Genomic DNA, 19284 nt, shown 5'->3' on the forward strand with positions numbered 1-19284 from the left:
TTACAAGTTCCTTAAAAACTTGTTGGCGACTCTTTTGCTCTATCTTCTTCCCTTTTGGACGCCACCGTACTTTAGTGTATGATCACAGTGGGGTTCAAGCTAGTGGGATTTTAAAGGCTTGAAATTATTCCCTACAGTTTCCAATTTGGAAGATTGCTTCGCCTGAAACGATCCTCCTCCGCATTGATAATATTCCACATCTTAGGGAACACCATCGAAGATTATTTCTCTTGAAATAATCCTCATCCGCATTGATAATATTCCACATCCAAGGGAATACCATCGAAGATTATTTCTCTTGAAACAATCTCCATCCGCATTGATAATATTCCACATCCTAGGGAATACCATCGAAGATAACTTCGCCCGAAATTACCTCCAGTTGTTCGTGACAACTTTCCACAATCTAGGGAATGCCACCTTGCTGCTTCAAAGAGCTTCTTTTTTCCGCTGTGATAGTCTTAGAAAAGATCACTGCTTTTTAATATTTGCTATGCCAGTACGTCGGCGCTTTGCTGCTTGTGAACCAGTATGTCGGTGCTTTTGCTGTGATGACAATCCTCTTTTCTTTGGGAATAGTTGCCAACACAACTCCTGTATGATGTATGACAATCCGATTTAGGGAAAGTTGTCAATGCTTCTTAACAATCCATCCTTGGAAATGTTGCCACGATGAAGCGACAATCCGTATCTCGGAAAATTTGCCAAAATCCAATTTTGGGAAAAAGTTGCCAATGCTTCGTAACAATCTTTCATAAGAACTTTGCTACGATCGACAATCCACATCTTGGAATATAACTCTTGAAAGCAATCCACCTTGGAAATTTGCCAACGCTATGTGACAATCCTTTTAGGAAAATATTGCCACTATTGACAATCCGCGTCTTGGAACATTTGCAAAAAAGAGTCGACCGACAATCCACTTCGGGAAAATTTGCCACTTGCTGAAATGAATGACAATCCACGTTGAGGAACTTTTGCCGAAATTTATGATGAGTAGAGACCTACGACAATCCTTTGGGAAATTTTGCCATAGGGAACTAGATGTATGACAATCCAATCCCAGAAAACTTGCCAACGATCTGTGAATGTATGACAATCCGAACTTGGAAAAACTTGCCAAACAAAGAAGGAGCACGACAATCTACGCTTGGAAACTTTGCCAGAGATGACAATCCAATCTTGGAAAAATTGTCGTTAAATAAGAATGCGCGACAATCCATATTTGGAAATATTGTCTTTTAAGTGATTGCTTTTGAACTGATGCTTTGGTGCTTGTAATGAGCCAATACTTAGGCGCTTAAGCTAAGTGAGACGATCTTTCGTCAGGTCGATCACTTAGACTGTAATCAAATCGACTACTCAATCATGTCAAATTGCTTATAGGGGCTAACTGGGGTACCAAGGAACCCGAAATTGCTGTATGAGGTCGAAATCACCTTTCTGGAGAGGCTTCGAGCTCTGTCACTGCTGAAATATCTCTGGCGCCAAGAATTGACTCTGTCGCCGAACACTGTGATAGGGTCTTCCCTATTCTGCTGCACTTGTATTTATTTTTTACTATAGAACTTTGCCAATCTCTTTAATCATCTTAGGGTTGACCTAAGGTTTATCATTGCTTGACTCATCGACTTGACACGACTCAAGGTATAAACTTGACTCGATATGATTGACTGACTCGAGGTTGACTCGACTCAAAGTGAAATGACACGTGTGACTCGTGACCCGTGTGTGCATAGTGTTGATTATGCGACTCGAAAATGCAAAAAGCAAAAATTTTCCGTCATTTTTGTGGAGGGTACCGACTTTCTCCCGAAAAAGAAAGACGTGAAAAAGAATCAAAGTTTGAAGATGCATGTTGAATGAGCTTAGTCAAATGTTGTTTGATACTATCTCTCAAGGTGCAAGGATTAATCCATCCTAGGCTATCTCAACTGTTGACTCAATGAAAGTATTAGGGTAACTTAGGCACGGAGGCTAAGCACTTCATACTTCGTGATGGAATGACAATTATGATTGATGAGTGATGTTGATATGACAAGGCATGCTTCAACGTTGTGTTAAGATTCCATGACAAAGGGTTCCTAAGGGAAGGTATATTTGGTCATGTATATGTGCAGTGTGTGATAGTGACACTAAAGTTAGGCCGCACGGGCTAAGTGTGTGAAAAGATATTATTAAAAAGAGTCAAATGGTGGTGACTCTTAGGCTAGGTAAGCTAATGATGTAGGGATCAAGCCCCCAAGTCTAGATCTAAGTGAATAGGGATGAGCATTGGAGATCCCTTGATATGATCATGGTGTAAATGTGTGAATGTGAATGTGAATGCATGTTTATTACGGCCGCACCTCGATGTGAGGTTGCCTACGTATCCGTTAGGAATCAGGCCGAACGTAGCTATAGCCGAACCTCGCACAAGTGTGTATACCTCAAAAAGGTCTTTTAAGGGTTGTAACGTGGTTAGGCTAAAGGCTGAAGAAGAAGGGGATAAGAGGCTCAAGACCCTAGATAAGCCCCCAAGGTGTGCAACTTTGCTTTTGAATCTTTGTATTTTCATGCTTGAGTTTTAGCTCCTTTTTAGCTCTCTTTTCTCTTTTTCTTTAGTATCTATTTTATCTTTATAAGTGTGGGCAATCTCGATCATGCGGTCTATCACTCACTGGGCATTCATGTTTCTCAGGCACGATACCGAGCACTCGACAAGAGACGCAATCTGAGACGTGTTCTTATCGAAGATACTTTCATATCAAAGACATTGGAACACTTACCCTTTTGTACACTTGTTTTCGTTTTTTTATTATTGTTTATTTTTTGCTATTACTTTCTTTTGAATTTGCTCAAGCTTTCTTTAAAATTGCATAAGTTGCACACTGTCTCATCCCAAGGTTAGATAGATGTAGGTTGAAAAAAGAAAGGTCTATTGTTAGACGAGGCTCAAAGTGGTTTATGAAGAAAGGATGTATAATTGAAGTGTGAAAGGAGATATGATGTGGCTACAAGGGGTGCCTCAAATCATTGGTATACTTTGTGCTTAATACGACATTTTTTTTTATTATTTGTTTTTTTTTTTTTTTTTTGCAATGCAATGTGATGATCATATGTAAGAGAATAAAATGCTTGTTTTATTTAAGGAAAAGAAATAATGATCCTACAAAATAAATCTAAAGAGAATAGAAAGGTGCCTATGCTAGACTTATTGGGGAAAAGGTGAATAAAAAATAGAAGAAGAAGGCATGAAATCTTGGTGAGAAACTTGCCTTGTGCATTTATTTCATCATTACCCTCATTTTTTTTGTTTGTCAATCACATGACTCAAAATCGATTCAACATGCATGGATGGAAGAAGTAAAGAAAGATTGGAATAGACTGTGAAGGAAAATGATATAGCTGGAGGGATATGAAGAATTAGGAATATAATGTACCCCCCCAACTCAAATGACGGAAAAAAAACCGACTCATGCATGAACCTAAGACATGGTCATGGTGATGTGTACTCAAAGTGTGTGATAAGACTAGTGAGTGTATGTGACATGTTAAGACTCGTGTCATGACCATGTGGCTAGACTATGTGACTAAGACTCAAGCAAAGACTACGTTAAGACTTCACGTATATGCATTAAACTAGACAGACTGTGGTATTTTAGTCATAACTTTTGATCTGTGACTCTGATTTAGATGAAACCAACGCCAAATTATAGATAAAACTCGGGGCTACAGATCCATAGGTTGTAAGACTCGTAGTTCTTCCTATAACTCCGGCTATGACCAAAACAAGTTGACGCCTGTGCAGTATACGGGAATAAAAATCCGGGTTGACTTAAAGGAACTATGACTCGATTTTATGTTTATTTATTAGCTCAAATTAATTAATTAATTAATTAGACAAAGTCCTTTATTCATTAATCATTTTATTTAGTCTTAACACAAGTCAAACAAACGGTTAGGAAAAATCACATAGAGTATACACAACAAATAATGCACAATTAGTCAAGTAGGCACAATATGATGCAATGAGTTTGCAACCTAACCATGGCTCTAGTTCTCTAAAGTTCGGGATATGGTTTAGTCAATAGAGGGTCCATGGTTAATTGTCCGGATGTACCGCGCGGAAGCCTAACCGTGAAGGGTTGGCGCGAGTGAATGGGACACCGCGAGCTTTAGAAAAAACTCGCTTCCATGGTTTGGTGAATTCAACATCTCGGATGTACCCTTTGTTGCACGGAGCGTTCAATCGGGTAGATGGAGCATGAATTCCCAGAGGGTTATGTCCATATGTAGAACACATATGGGTTTCAGAAAAGTGAGAAAAAATTCAATCAGGAAGTAGGATCGAGCAAACAATACAAAAAACCGGTCGAAATTAGAACGCATATTTCTGGCTCGGTATTGGGGGAAATTGGCGCCAGCAAACAGAGACTGGCGCCAGCTTTTAACTGTAGCGCCTGGCGCCAATACTGGCGTCTGGCGCTACAACTAAAATACTGGCGCCAAGCTCTGGCCCCTGACGCTACTTCCCACATGCCTCAGCAACTTTCTGTGCTCGATAAAATTATCCAGTTTCGCGCGGTGTTATTTCAGTCCTAGTTGTGAAAGATATTTCTCAAATTTCCTACGTGTAAAATCCTATGTTTTTAACTCATTACGGATGGTCTTTCCAATGAGATCTTTTTTATGCATTTGATAATAATGTTAATCAAAATTACGCACATGAAATACTAGAACTTTTCGAGTCTCATCCACTTATTCTAAATCATTGGCGAAACAAATTCAGGAATTAAAATAGAAATCCTCCCTAGTGGAGTCGCCAAAAACTGTAGGGAATAAATTTCAAGCTTTAATCCCACTAGCTTGAACCCCACTGTGATCATACACTAAAGTACGGTGGCGTCCAAAAGGGAAGAAGATAGAGCAAAAGAGTCGCCAACAAGTTTTTTAAGGAACTTGTAAACCGTTCATAGGATGAAGATTACACCCCTTAACGATCCAAGAGATCGTCAACTCCATAAGGTCTAGAACCAAATAAGGGTTCGGGGATGAAGGTACAAATCCAACCTAAAAGAGATTGAACCTGCCCTAATAATAGGCCTCTACTTTATTCTGCTCGTATTCATGTGCGCTTTTTAATTAACATACAATCAATAGGATTAACCCTAAACCTGTTTAATCTATGTTGGTTGAATATTAATGCACAAATAAACTATTATTGATGATCACTTGAATTATAATCATATTAACCCTAAAAAGATTATTAATTATCTTATTAAGCGTGATTACAATTACCAATTCCCTTTAAACATGCATAAAAGGTGATCAAGCAATAACAATAAATATCAAGCAACAATAATAATAACAATGATAATAATAATAATCACAATAATAATAATAATAATAATAATAATATCATCATAAATTATAACAGTTATAATAATAATCATATTCATGTTAATATTAAAGCATAATAGACATAGCAAGATCCTAGGCATGATACTAACAAGATTAATAACAAACCCTAGCATGTCACTAAGCAATAAAAATCAAATCTTTAGCCCTAACATGATACTAACATGAACAAATATTAGGAAGAACATAGGAAGCATCGTAACAATCATATTTAATATTAAATTTACCCTAGACATGATACTAGGAATATCATAGTAACAATTTAAACATGATTTCTACATCATAATATCAATTAATCAATTAAAGTACTTACTTTGATGCCTCGTATCTCTTTCTAATAACAAAATACACACGTTAGTAACTTCAAGGAAAATAATAAACAAACAATTAAATTAAATAATTGAAAGAGAGATTTGGGACCAAACCCTCAGAAATTAAACCTTTCACGTCTAGGGCGAAGGCAACTTCGAATATGGCTAGGTGTTTCTAGATCTTGCGAATGCGGAATTTTGTATGAAAAAAGCAAAGTAAGAATTGAATGTCTAAGAGAGATGAATGATTAGTGAATGCTAAAGAATTAATGATTGTTTTTTTTTTTTTTTTACAAGAAGAGCTAACAACGAAAAGACAGAAAAACAAAACAAACAACAAACTAAAAGGACCAAAAAAGGAAATCACGACGACGAGCTTTCATCGCTAACCAGTGAGCCGGAGCAACCCACTGTCGCGGAACCTTTCGAAGTTCGCATGCAGAAAATTCCCGAATAACAGTCCGAATATCTTGGAGCAGCCATAAGCTAGAAATGTCTCGATCCGTTCCCTCTCGAAGGAAAGAAAATAAGGACGAACAATCAGTGTAAATCAATAGACGACGAAAACCACGTCGATTCGCTGCCCGAAGAGCCCAGAGGCATGCTTGTAACTCAGAATGGAGAGCTGAACTAGAAAGGAAGGCTCTAGACCCCCCGCCCATAACCTGCTCTGAATCTGGTCGTCGAAAAATCCAACCCGCGCCAGCCGTACAGTCTTGAACCTTACACGCACCATCAAACACAAGGCAGGCATCATAAAGAGAAGGAAGGGAACCACGAAGATAACAAATAACCGGTCTCTCTCTCGTACTAGAGAAGGGGTGCCTAATAGAAGAGCGAATAAGAGTTCGAAACTCTTGAGCTGAAGAACTTCTCGAAATCCACTCGTGCATTAGATGTATGACTAGAGCCGGAGATAAAACAGCCTGCCGAAAGACTTTATGGTTACGAGCCAGCCAAACAGCCCACAAGAAAGACACTAGAGAAACCAAGCCGTCCCAGTTTCGAGCCCGACGTAAGTCCAAAATTAAGTCAACAAAGGCTTCTAGAAAAGGCTTGTTATGTTGAACTGAAAAAATGGATCCATGAGATGTAGAAGCCCAAATATTAGTAATAACCGGACAGTCACGAAACAAATGAGCCGACGTCTCTGAAGCCCCATGACAAAAAACACATGTCGAATTCACCAAGATTCCTCTGGTCTGTAAAACGTCAAAAAGAGGCAGGGCATTATTGAGAACCTTCCAAATAAAACACTGCAACTTCGGGAGAAGGGGTAAACCCCAAAAAATCTTCCACCAAGAGGCTGGGAAAGTAGTTGTTATAGCTGAACCAATAGACTGATGAAGCAACATAGCATATGCGGACTTCGTATTAAAGTTTCCATCTCTTGAGAATTTCCAATATACGAAGTCATCCATCAGCTTGCTAGGGCGCTCCTGAGCAAGGATGCGAAGAGCCGAAGAAGACTCGAATAGCCTATGAATAGAAGTCGAATCCCACGCGTAAGAACGCGGATTAATGATAGAAGAAACATGAGACGGAAAGTCCGTCTCACCCGAACCCGGACGAATAGTCAGAGGTTCTCCAGGAACCCAAGTGTCCTCGAGAATTCGAACTTGAGTTCCAGATACCACCTTCCAAGCAATACCACCAGATAAAACTGCCAAGCCTGACAGTAAACCACGACGAGCGTGGAATACTCGTCGTCTGAAAAAGCCGAAGGGAAGGGTATTTGGCTGTAAGTAATCTGGAAACCAAAAGCTGAGGGTGATGATGGATACGCCAACACTGACGAGCTAAAAGGACCGAATTGAAGCTACTGAGCTTACGAATGCCTAGACCCCCCATACCCTTAGGCATATGCAGAAGGGTCTTCGAGCGCAAAGCTAAACCCCGAGATTGAGAGTCTGATTTCCACCAAAACTGGGCTAAAAGACTGTCTATCGTTGAACAAACTGAAGAAGGGATCTTAAACACAGAGAGAATATGATTGAAAGATGCAACCAAAACAGAGTTTATAATAACCAGTTTTGCCGCCGAGGAAAGACCTACCGAGGCAAAGGAAGAAAGACGCTGAACCACCTTGTCAACTAAAAAACCAAAATCAGAGACTTTGCTACGACTTAATTCAACCGGTAAACCCAAGTATGTACCAAGAGAAGATTTACACTGAAGCCTCAAACTTCGAGAAAGATAATTTCGATAATCTGTCGGGGTATTCGGGCTAAACTTTACAAAGGATTTCTGAAGATTAATAACCTGACCCGACAAGCTACAAAATTCTGAAAGAAGAGCAGTAAGGTTGTCACAAACCTCGGGCGAAACTTGCAAAAACAATAAGGAGTCATCAGCAAAAAATAAGTGAGAAATCGCTGGAGCACCCCGGGAAATGCAGATTCCTGTAATAAGAGATTCTCTTTCAGCTCTCCGAAGCATCGCAGAAAGAATCTCCATACAAAGGACGAAAAGATAGGAAGAAAGCGGGTCACCCTGACGAAGACCACAAGAAGGCTGGAAGGCCGACGACGGATTCCCATTCACCAAAATCTGATAAGAAACCGTAGAAACACACTGGCGGATGATATGAATCCAATATGGAGGAAACCCGTAGGCTCGAAGTAGCCTGAAAAGGAAATCCCAACTCACCCTATCATATGCTTTGTTCATATCTAACTTGATGGCCGCAAAAAATCTTTTTTTAGCTTTTGACCTGTTCATGTAGGAGAGGACTTCATGAGCGATTAAAGCATTATCCGAAAGAAGGCGACCAGGGACAAAAGCATTCTGAAAATCAGCCACCAAACTAGGAAGAACCAAGCGAAGGCGCCCTGTAAGACACTTTGCAACACACTTGTAAACCACATTGCAGAGGCCTATCGGACGAAACTAGGAGATGAACTCGGGGTCATCTACCTTCGGTAACAAGGCTAGGAAAGTGCGATTCCAATCCTTCAGCATATAACCATGAGCAAAAAAGTGTTGAACCGCTGAAACCACCGAAGAACCAACAAAATCCCAGTGTGACTTAAAGAAGGCCGAAGGGAAACCGTCCGGACCAGGGGATTTGTTATCATCAATACTGAAAATTGCATCCCGAATCTCATCAACTGAAAAAGGAATCATAAGAGAAGCCTGTTGGTCCGGAGAGAGGGAAGGCAACTGTAAATTATCCCACCAATCTGAGTCCTTTGAAATGGCATCAACTTTGACAGAATAGAGATCCTTATAGAAGTCCAGAGACATAGAAGCAATATGATCATAATCTCGATGCCAAATTCCAGAAGAATCCCTTAGCCCGTAAATTTTATTCTTCCTCTTTCTAGATTGTACGGAGGAAAACAAAAGGCGAGAGTGTGAATCTCCTAGAGCATCCCACTTTACCTTGGCTCTTTGTTGCCAAAATAAGAAAGCAGCTTGAGCTTCCGCTACCTTTTCATTCTTAGTAGAAACAAAAAGACACCGGTCCACTGAGGAAGAAAGAGACTGCGAAGCTTGTTGGACCTCCAAAACAAGTTGTTTCCAATTAATACCCCAGGCTTTTTTGTGAGAAATACACCATGCAAGCAAACGCTCCCGAGTAATAGAAAGCTTACGACTCAAGACGAACGTAGGGGACCCTGGAAAAAACAAGGAGAAAATAGAAGCAACAATATCTCTGATCGCCGAGGCAGATAAACACCAATTTTCAACCCTGTAGGGACGCTTAACATAATCTATATCAGCAGAATCTGATAAGATAATAGCAGCATGATCTGAGAATAAAATGGGTTGATTAATAACTTTGGTGTCCGGGTAGTCTATAAACCAAGAAGTACCATAGGCTCTATCTAGGCGCTCAAAAATGGGGTCAGAATCAGTTCTGTTATTAGTCCAGGTATAACGAGGACCTGAGAATGGGACATCTATCAAATCCAAACCCATACGCCAATCAATAAAATCTGCCCGTCCTGGAATAAAGGAATTGCCTCCTAATTTATCCGAAAGGTATTCCACTTGATTAAAGTCTCCAATAATGACTACTTTTGGAAGAGTGTCCAGAATACTACTAATCAAATGCCAAATCTCCAAACGATTAGTAATATGAGGCGAGCCGTACACAAACAGTACATGTTTTACCTCATCTCCTTACACCAATTTAGAGAGGAAAACGTTTTGAGAACTATAAACAGGAACTAAGCCTAATGGGGCAAACCAACATATGAACATACCCCCACTAAGACCAACGACATCTATGCCATTACAACCCAAGTAAGACAAAGGTGCTAACTTTTGCTCAACTATATCAACAGGAAGCATAGTTTCCATAAGACACATTAAATCTATACTATGAGAGCGGACTAGAGAAGAAACATACGGAATTTTAGGGGAGTCCGCTTGTCCCAAGCCCCTACAATTCCAAACTGCTATTTTCATCTAGATTTTGGTGACCCTGTCCGGGAGGTCACCAATCCCTCAGAAGAAACCGTAGAAGGGGAGTCTGAATTCCTCTTACGCTTCTTATATGGTAAGAAATATGAAAGACAAATATAATCCTCACACTGTTGTTGTTGCTGCTGCTCAGCAGTAAGAAGTGTAACCAAAGGCTCGGTCGGACTTCCAGCTCGCTTCCGAGGACCATGCTGCTTGACCCACTCCCACACTTTTTCACCACTTTTACGTAACTTAAGACCAGAACAGACTTTGACCTTGCCTCTGGTCTTCTTAATCGGTGAGCAGCTCGGGTTATTTGTTGGAAATATATTTGGGGAAGGTAAGTGATCTCGGTAGTATGAGTATAGTGGTCTATCAACAAGCCTTTTGCCTTTTTTCCACAGCATACGTGAGTGATGGCGACCATGATGCCTGGTTTTAATGGTTGCTGGTTTTTTTTTGTGGTGTGGAACTGGAAATTGGTTTGGTTTGAGGTAATTGGAAGGTGATATTAATTCCGAGGTTGTTCTCCTCTTTTTATAGGATGTGAAGGGAAGAGATTCAGTCTCAAAGATTCGTTTTTTTGAAGGGATACTCTCAGTTGACAGTTGACAATGAAAAGGATGTAGAGTTAAGGCCAATCCGTTAAAAACAGAATGGAGATTCAATCTACTGGTTCTAAATCTTTCAACTCTCTTCAGTCCTATGTTCTTATTTGAGAGGCAATGTCCAAGAGGCATAGGTGATACACATGGCTCATCACCACCATTCATACAAGGACCAGTGACACTGGAATTTAATCTACAAGCAGCTTTCTTATGTCCAACCTTATTGCACCCATAACAGAAAATAAACAAATTCTCGTAGCGAATGTTAATCCATTTAGGCTCTGAGTTTCCACGGTCTAGATAAAAGCCCGGCAACAATGGCTTAAGGACAGAAATTAATAGTTTTACTCTAATTGAACACCTTAGTGATCCAGGAGGGGAAACATCAGTACAAAGTAATTTTCCAACAAGATTAAGCATTGGTTTAATGACATGTATTTCACAACAATCCAAAGGTACCTCATCAAGGTGAACCCAAATAGCAGCATCGTTAAAATTGACATCCTTTATTGAATCTCCCTTAATCCAAGGCTTGAAAATTAGGAGGGCAGCTTGGTAAGCCGCTGACCCCAGCTGAAGCAGAGCATCTCTGTCACGGACATCAACACAAAGGAACAGGAAGACTCCTTCAAATTTCTGGACTACAATTTCCCCAAACGTGATCCAATGGTTTGTTACCCAGAGCTGAATACGAGTCTCTGAAAAGTGTCTATTATCCAAAAATTTCCCAAAGACTAAATATGGGTGGGATACAGGCGGAGAAGCTGCTGGTCGGTGATTACGGATTGGGGTCATAATTGGGTTTGGGATTTAATCGGTGAAAAAAAAACTCGAAAATTGGGGGTTGTTGATCGGAACAGGGGTTTTGGAATTAACCTAGGTCGTATCGAAACATGAGCAGGAAGACGGATGAACCAATAAAGGAGCAAGTAATTGAACTTAATAATACATACCTTTTGTTTTCTTTAATAAAAGGAAAAGAAAAAGGTGATTGTTACTGGAAGACGATGGAAAAGGAAGAAGAAAGCTAGGAAGGCTCTAGATTTCTAGAGAGGGAAGCTCCCTTTGTAGAGAGAGAAACTATTTGTTGTAGTTTTTTTGAATTAATGATTGTTGATGATTATTGATTGTAACTGAATATTCGTGAGAATTGGTGATGAATAAAAACGGAGTTTTTAATACGATATTTATAGAGAAAATCAGCCAAAAAAGATAAATTAACAAAATAGAGTCTGACGCTCAGAAAACAGGGCTGGCGCCAACCCTAGCGCCAGGCACCAGCACTAGCGCCAGGCGCCAGTGGCTAGCGCCAGGCGCCAGGCCTGGTTCCAGGTGCCAAGGCCTGGGGTTAGGTGCCAAGCCTGATTCCAACGCGTTTTCGAAAATCCGATAAGTTTACTGTACTGGAGGATAAAATAATATAATTTCCTCGAAAATGCTATTTGATTTTGATTAAAACTCTGAAAAGTCAACAAAAGTCAATTTATCAATGCTAATTGAATTAGGAATGAAAAGAACCTTCTAGAAAAATCTAGAAGACTAAAACCATTCCTAATTGCATTAGGAATGATAAATCATATTAGGCCCTCCCCTAGATCATTGGGCCGTATATAAAGCTCAAACTGGGCCCAGTTTAGTAAATTGGCCATAACTTCCTCAATATTTATCGGAATTGGGCTTATAATATGTCATTCGAAAGGTCTTTGCAAGCCCCATCCAACTATACTACTATTGGACCCATATCATGGACCAACCAAACTGGATTGGTTGTTTTCTTAAAATAAGTTTTCAAAAACAGAGAGAAGAGAAAAGAAATAAAAATTTTCCGCAACACTAGACTTTCCACACTTTCGTTTCATTCGATTATGATTCGACGCGAAATTAAAGGTACTCATCACTGGGTTTGGTTTTGGGGAGACACAAATGGGTGTCTACACACGCGTTCACGATATCACCCTCGCAATGATTTCTGGTTTAATTACCCAATTTGAAGAGGAAATTATGAAGAACAATGGAGCTTCAAATTGAAATTAGGGATTTGGGGATGAAATGAGGTGTTTTCGAAGGAACAGGAGGGAGAATTTGGGGAAAAAAGGGGAAAAGTTTGTCATTAAGGGTCACGTGAGCCGCACGTGACTAGGTCAACGCCGGGAAAATAAAGTCAAACTTGACTTTCCGATGGGTGGTAGTCAATTACAACAATTTGTGTTTTATAAGGTAGTTAATTACAACATTTCGTTTTCGTGGTAGTTTCTCGCAAAAAATGGATTATAAAAGGTATTTTTTTACAAAAAATCCTTTTTTAAAACATACATACTACATTTATCCCCATGATACACTCTAGTAATTATTAATACGACATTAAGCGTGATAATAACATGATTACTATAATACTTTAACATTATACTAATAATTAAAAATGAAACCCAAAACGTGATATGACAGAAGCGCAATGTTCTCAAGAAATGAGTTTTGTATTTTTGGTTTGCTTCTTGACTGTTACAATGATGCAATGTATTTACACTTTTTGTCAGCTAAACCTTAATAATTAAAAAAACTCCCCCAAAAAATAATTATGTAAACAACTTACATTTTACATATTCTACATCTAAAGAACAACGACATCCTCTTTCAAATCCAAACAACAAGCCCAAAATATGAACTCAAGTCAAGCTTCACCAATTCAGTGAAAATTTCATACATTGGCAAACAATTTAAAAGATTTGGCATCAAGAATGATTTGCCTTACGGCGGCCACTGATCCAATAACCCCTAATATGGAGAAAACAACAGCAATGCTTAGATTCAACCAAAATATGAAAGTACGTTTGGAAGGCTTGAATGTAAGGTTGAATAAAATGACAGGTAGAACAAAGTCTAGAGGAAGGAAGCCAAATGCTCCAATAACTGCATTTATGTCTCCGAAAAATGGGAGCATTGCTGATATTATTGTTGCTATGGCGACTGAGAGAGACCGCGATATCACCCTTGGGATTACATTTCTTAGAGAGAATTGACCACTTTTCGGATCTGCCAATACTCCCTCTAATACTTCATTTGTAGGTTGCAGGTATATCTGCGCCAAAAAATTGAATTGCGTTACATATTATGAGCTACATTATCATTAAACTATTATGATAGTCACATTTCAAACGACCACTGATCTCACAATTAATAAGTTATAAACTCTATATCACGAGACCAGAGATAAAAGCATTTTAATTAGTGTGTTTTTAACTTGTTATAAAGTGGTTTCTTAAGGGCATAACTTTCAGTGTGACAATGTGCGAGGCGAGAAAGAGTAAAGTTGTTACGTACCACACCAACAGCGGAAATTTGAAGGATGACAAAGGCATTGGTCATAAAAATGAACCATTTAGGTAGCAAAGGATTTCCATTCACAACAAAGTTGCTTAATATCTGGCCTTCAGCTTGGTTCCCAAATGCCCAGTAACCTGACACCGCGACACTAAAGAATGTCATTGAAACTACACTGTAACACACGGATAGTCCCTTGAACATCTTCCCTTTTACTGGTGGTGCTAGTGTTGCCTAACAATATTGTGTCATAAATTTCATAAGCAATTAGCAACATAATTATATAATTGAATTAAGGACTACTATCCAAAAATTTAAGATATTAACAAGATATGGCATCTAAATAACCTGAATTTCAGGAATAATTCCATTCCCAAAAGTTGTTGCAATAATCGCAATTGCATTAAAAACACCAAATAACCGATCCTCAGAGTTGCCAACTAGTGAGTAGTCTTTCTCTGGTCCTTTTGATTTATGTCCTGCATGACACAATGCAACACTACATTATTCTTTTCCATTGACAACTTTAGGATACTTTTCAAAAGCAATATGATTTAAAGGTAGTAAATGATTCAATTGTTTCTAGAGTAATATCATGGTTGATCACATGCATGCTAAATTTTCTACCTAGAATGTGTACTGTATGATAGGTTGTGGCCTGGTGTGTAAGGCAGGATCATGTTACTTTTACAACTATGATGCATTGCCGTGTAACTTTTTTTTAATACATCTAGGTATATGATAAATTTGGGCATTTATGTAGATTGGTCATTGACATCAATCTACATAAATTTGTTTATTTGGGGGTATAATCGTCTTTTCAAGTACCAATGGAAGGGTACATGTGTCTTTTTATGTACTAGTTGAGGGGTACATGTGTAATTTCCTCACCAAACAATAAAAGCAAATTCCAAATAATAATTGGACAACTCACCAAAAGTAATGAATAAATGACCACGTTTTTTCAATATATTTACAAAAATGTCATCATATATTATCAAAAATTGCGCGCGCGCATATATATATATATATATATATATATATATATATATATATATATATATATATATATATATATATATATATATATATATAATTGAATAATGAAAGACATACACACTCTAGCTCATTGCCACTATAATACCTTACATAAAGTTTTAATAGGACAAGTTTGCTAAAATATATATTTGGTCATTAATCTCTTTAATTATTTATCACAAAAATTCGACATTTTAAAAATATACATTAAGAACAATCCGGATTTACATTGATGATAATACAAGTACGAAATACATATCAGTGAAAATATGCGATATAAATAAAACAAAATGTTAAAACAAGCAAGGTTTATATGAAGTGGGGAAGTGCAAAAATCAATCATGAGTTTACTTATAATTTTCATCAAGAAGAAAAGGCTTGGATTACCAATATAGACGGAGCCAACAGTAGCAGCGGCACTATAGCCAAGGCATAGGAGTAAAGAAATCAAGTTAATATGGCGTAGAGAGTGAAATGAGGGCATCTGAGCTAGGATTAGCATTAGTCCTCCGAATATTATTATGAATTCATAGAGCTTCATTGTACCATTCGGATTGAACAACAAGTAGATAGCCTGAGAAATAAGTTGCATCATCACTAAGTTATTAGTATACATGACTAAATCATTGTGTAATATAATTTGAATATATTTTGTGTGAAATAAGAAAAAATGACCTTTATACACTGACCACCTATAAGACAAGCGCCAACAACTGCACCGTAACACACTGCAAATTGAACTGGACCCACAACATATCGCCCCCATCTTGGACCTGCCAATAATGTTAAAAAATTTATTTAGTTATTAATCCCTTCATGCCAAATTTATCATACCTAAATAAGTTGAATTGAATATTTTGTAAGTCATGATAAAATCCAATAATGTCTCTATCATAGGCTAACAATAAAGTACTAAAATATAATAATACTTACTTACATAGTGTAGTATGTGTTTTCTATGATAAAAAGGCAATAATTGGTGTACATGGTCAATGTGTTTTTACCACCATACATGAAAGCAAATAATTATAACATCATTTAATCTTTTGAAGTTAAGAAAATGATTAGTTTAAGTGTTTTTCGTCTTTCAAATTTGACAAGATATTATTGAAGTAACAAGAGATTCAACGTGGTCAAGTCATTCACGCCATTAGTTGTTTTCCTTAATTATGATTAACATTTCAAAAAAAAAAAAACTTGCTCCAGCAATAAGTCAACATGATGATATACTTGATCATTACTTTGACTATTATATTTACACAAACATTAATCTATATAACTAATTCTATAACTCTAATTAATAAACTAATGTGTTCTTTGTCTAATACTATGTATTAAATATTGAGGACTTGTATACGATAAATAAAAACATACCTAATATATCATGTGCCATGTCTCGGAACCGAAGATGGCGGCGACCTAATTGAGCATGGTGTTCAAGTACCAAAGATAGCAAATTATAGGAGTAAAATGTGACCATTGCTCCTAAAATGAGGCATATAATTCCTCCAGCCCATCCAAGAAATTTAAAAGCATACGGTAAACTCAGTAGTGCCGGTGCTACAATCGATGTTGTTAGATGGTACCCACAGTGCACCCATGACCCTGTCGTCACAATTTAATCACTCATTAGTCATTACATATACAACAACTGTATTTTATATAATATATAATATATATACGAGTGTATTCTATATAATACAGAATACTTCGTATAATATAGTAATAGATCCAATAATCGTCTTTCTTTAATTAATTTTTTTTTATACTGGTATATAAATTTAGTAAGTTTTTGAAATTCCTTGTGTAGTTTTGCTACCTTGTCTTTTAAATGGTTTACTTGCTACTTTCAATTCAATGTGTTCAATAAATAGGTTCTATTAACTTACCGCCTATATTCTTGTATAATATTAATATTATGGATCTTCCGCCCACATTCATATATTGTTAAAAAAAAATAAAAAAAAATAACAAGAAGTAATAATTAATATGGAAGTTCAGCAAAAAGGAGATGATCATGCATGATCCCATTAATTGTGGAGTTGATAATTTTTTTATTAATTTATTTTTATTATTTTTTTTATAATGTATAAAGCTGACAGATTAAATATTCATTTGATGTAAAATCAAGCGTTTAGAGCAGGGTGTACCATGCTAGTGTATTATGTAAATTTCACTATAATTAGAGGTATGCTATTGCAAATTGTAGTTTACCAAAACTAAAAAGAATATAACAGTGGTAGTTTGTTCCTCCTTTTCCTTCCAACCAAAATCACTTTAGGAAAAACTTTTCAAAAAAAAAAAACAAAAATTACTATAAGAAAACAAAATTATGTACCAAATATAATGAATTTGGTAGCACCTTCAAACTACTGCCACATAATATCATCATCCTAGCTAGCTACGTGATAATAATCACATACATTATTATAGTTATTATATATACTTACGATTAGTATTTACAAACCTTACTCAAACAACAAAATTTTCCCAAGATAGACAATATGTTTTGCAAGAATGCACTACATATACATATGATATATAAATTGGTGTTTTACGACGATTTTGATACTCAAAACTACATTATTAGTTTGTATTGTCTTAAATAGGTGCAACCTTGGAAATGGCTGTTGCAATAACAATCGTTCCTATGAAAAATAAATAAATAAATAAAAAATCAAGATCCGCCACTGGATAGAGTTGATCGATAAAGAAGACCGAAAATTTACATACCTTTAGATTGGAGAACAAAAAGTGCACCAGCATCAAGCTCCTCCTTTCTGTCATGATTAGATTCTTGGTTAACAATTGTGTTCTCTTCTGGAACTACTTGTGCTTCAACAATATATGTTCCCATTTCTCTCTCTCTCTCTTCTTTTTTCTCTCTACTTTTTCTTTTTGATCAAATAATACAAGTATAAGATAGGCCAAGCTAGGTAGACTTGTATATAGTATATATACCATTCTTTTATATGAATAAATTAAATTGTAGTTCAGCCTACAAATTTGGACTATTGACGTAATAAAACAAAACATATGCTTAGTATAATTGTCTGTATGAGAAACATTACCAAAAAATAACTTTAAAATGATAGTCAGCAGTTGACATAAGGTAATGATCTCGAATAAGATCCAATTTAACTCCTTGATAACAAAACATGTTAAGTACTCCGTACATAATACGGAATAGATTATTTTAGAGTATTTCTTGGGTATAATCGATAACTTAAAAGTGATTTTAAATGTAAATAGCAGTACGTTGAGTAATTTAATTTGAAGTTTGCATTAAGTTTGCATTTTAAATTTATTGAGATGATAAATTTGAATTTTTTTTGTTTAAAATGATATACTCCTTCTATCCCTTAATTAAATTTATAATTTTTTCTATTATATAAGAAATAAATACTAGAAGTAAGAATCTAATTAAGGGACGGACAGAGTAATAGGTTTCATTTGATTTTCCTTTCATAGATATTTGTGTGTTTCTATTATACAATTCTATTTTCTATGAATAAGACACGAGCACCTCGCCTACCATCTACCCACTTTCCAAGGCGATCGATGGTATGAATTTGTTACAATATTTCCTTTTTTTCACACTCCTTTATTTTTTTTTTTCTTTTCCATAAAGAATCGCAATCAAGTTGTTTTTTAATGTTAACCACACGCACTCTCGATTGCAATTGGCACTGATATTATCATGACTTTTGACTTGTTGAGGGTACTTTGGTATTGGATGGAGTTGTTAGAAATCAAAGGTGAGAAATCGACTGATAATCTACCATGAATAGAGCCAATTGAACCGAGAATATGGTCACTCAAGCTTACCTACTTTTATATTTGGCTGGTTATCTATCCTGGTTTCTTTGTCAGTGACTCAGTGAGGGTTACTTGTTCAATATTATAGGGTTATTTCGTCAATATTATAGGGTTACTCGGTTAATATTATAGGGGTTACTTTATTCTTTTACTAGTGGTTATATAGTGTCGTTAGCCACATGGTCAATTAACCAAATTAGTAAATAAAAAAGACGCCTAGTGAAAATTTGGTAAATAAAATAGCTCCGGCAACACTTTAGTGAAAAAAAAAAAAAAAAAAAAAAAAAAAAAAAAAACAACCCTAACCCTAAGCAACAATTTGGTGAAAAAAAATCATCTCAGGCGACAATTAACCTTTAATATATAAAAATTTCCGA

The 19284-nt window shown here is 36.8% G+C and overlaps 1 protein-coding gene across 1 annotated transcript; it reads right to left on the reverse strand.

Annotated features, from left to right (window-relative positions):
• Window positions 1–13261: 13261 nt before the first annotated feature.
• LOC145559926 (GABA transporter 1-like) lies at window positions 13262–17963 on the reverse strand. The gene is made up of 7 exons (XM_081621203.1): window positions 17822–17963; window positions 16463–16693; window positions 15764–15861; window positions 15476–15662; window positions 14399–14529; window positions 14051–14284; window positions 13262–13808 (listed from the first exon to the last, which is right to left on the reverse strand). Exons 1-7 carry the CDS (start codon window positions 17943–17945, stop codon window positions 13428–13430), a joined length of 1386 nt encoding a protein of 461 aa, XP_081477329.1. The 5' UTR covers window positions 17946–17963; the 3' UTR covers window positions 13262–13427.
• Between the last annotated feature and the right edge of the window lie 1321 nt (window positions 17964–19284).

The sequence above is a fragment of the Chenopodium album genome, chromosome 9 (assembly GCF_948465745.1).
Source record: "Chenopodium album chromosome 9, dcCheAlbu1.1, whole genome shotgun sequence".
NCBI classification, from domain to species: domain Eukaryota; kingdom Viridiplantae; phylum Streptophyta; class Magnoliopsida; order Caryophyllales; family Amaranthaceae; genus Chenopodium; species Chenopodium album.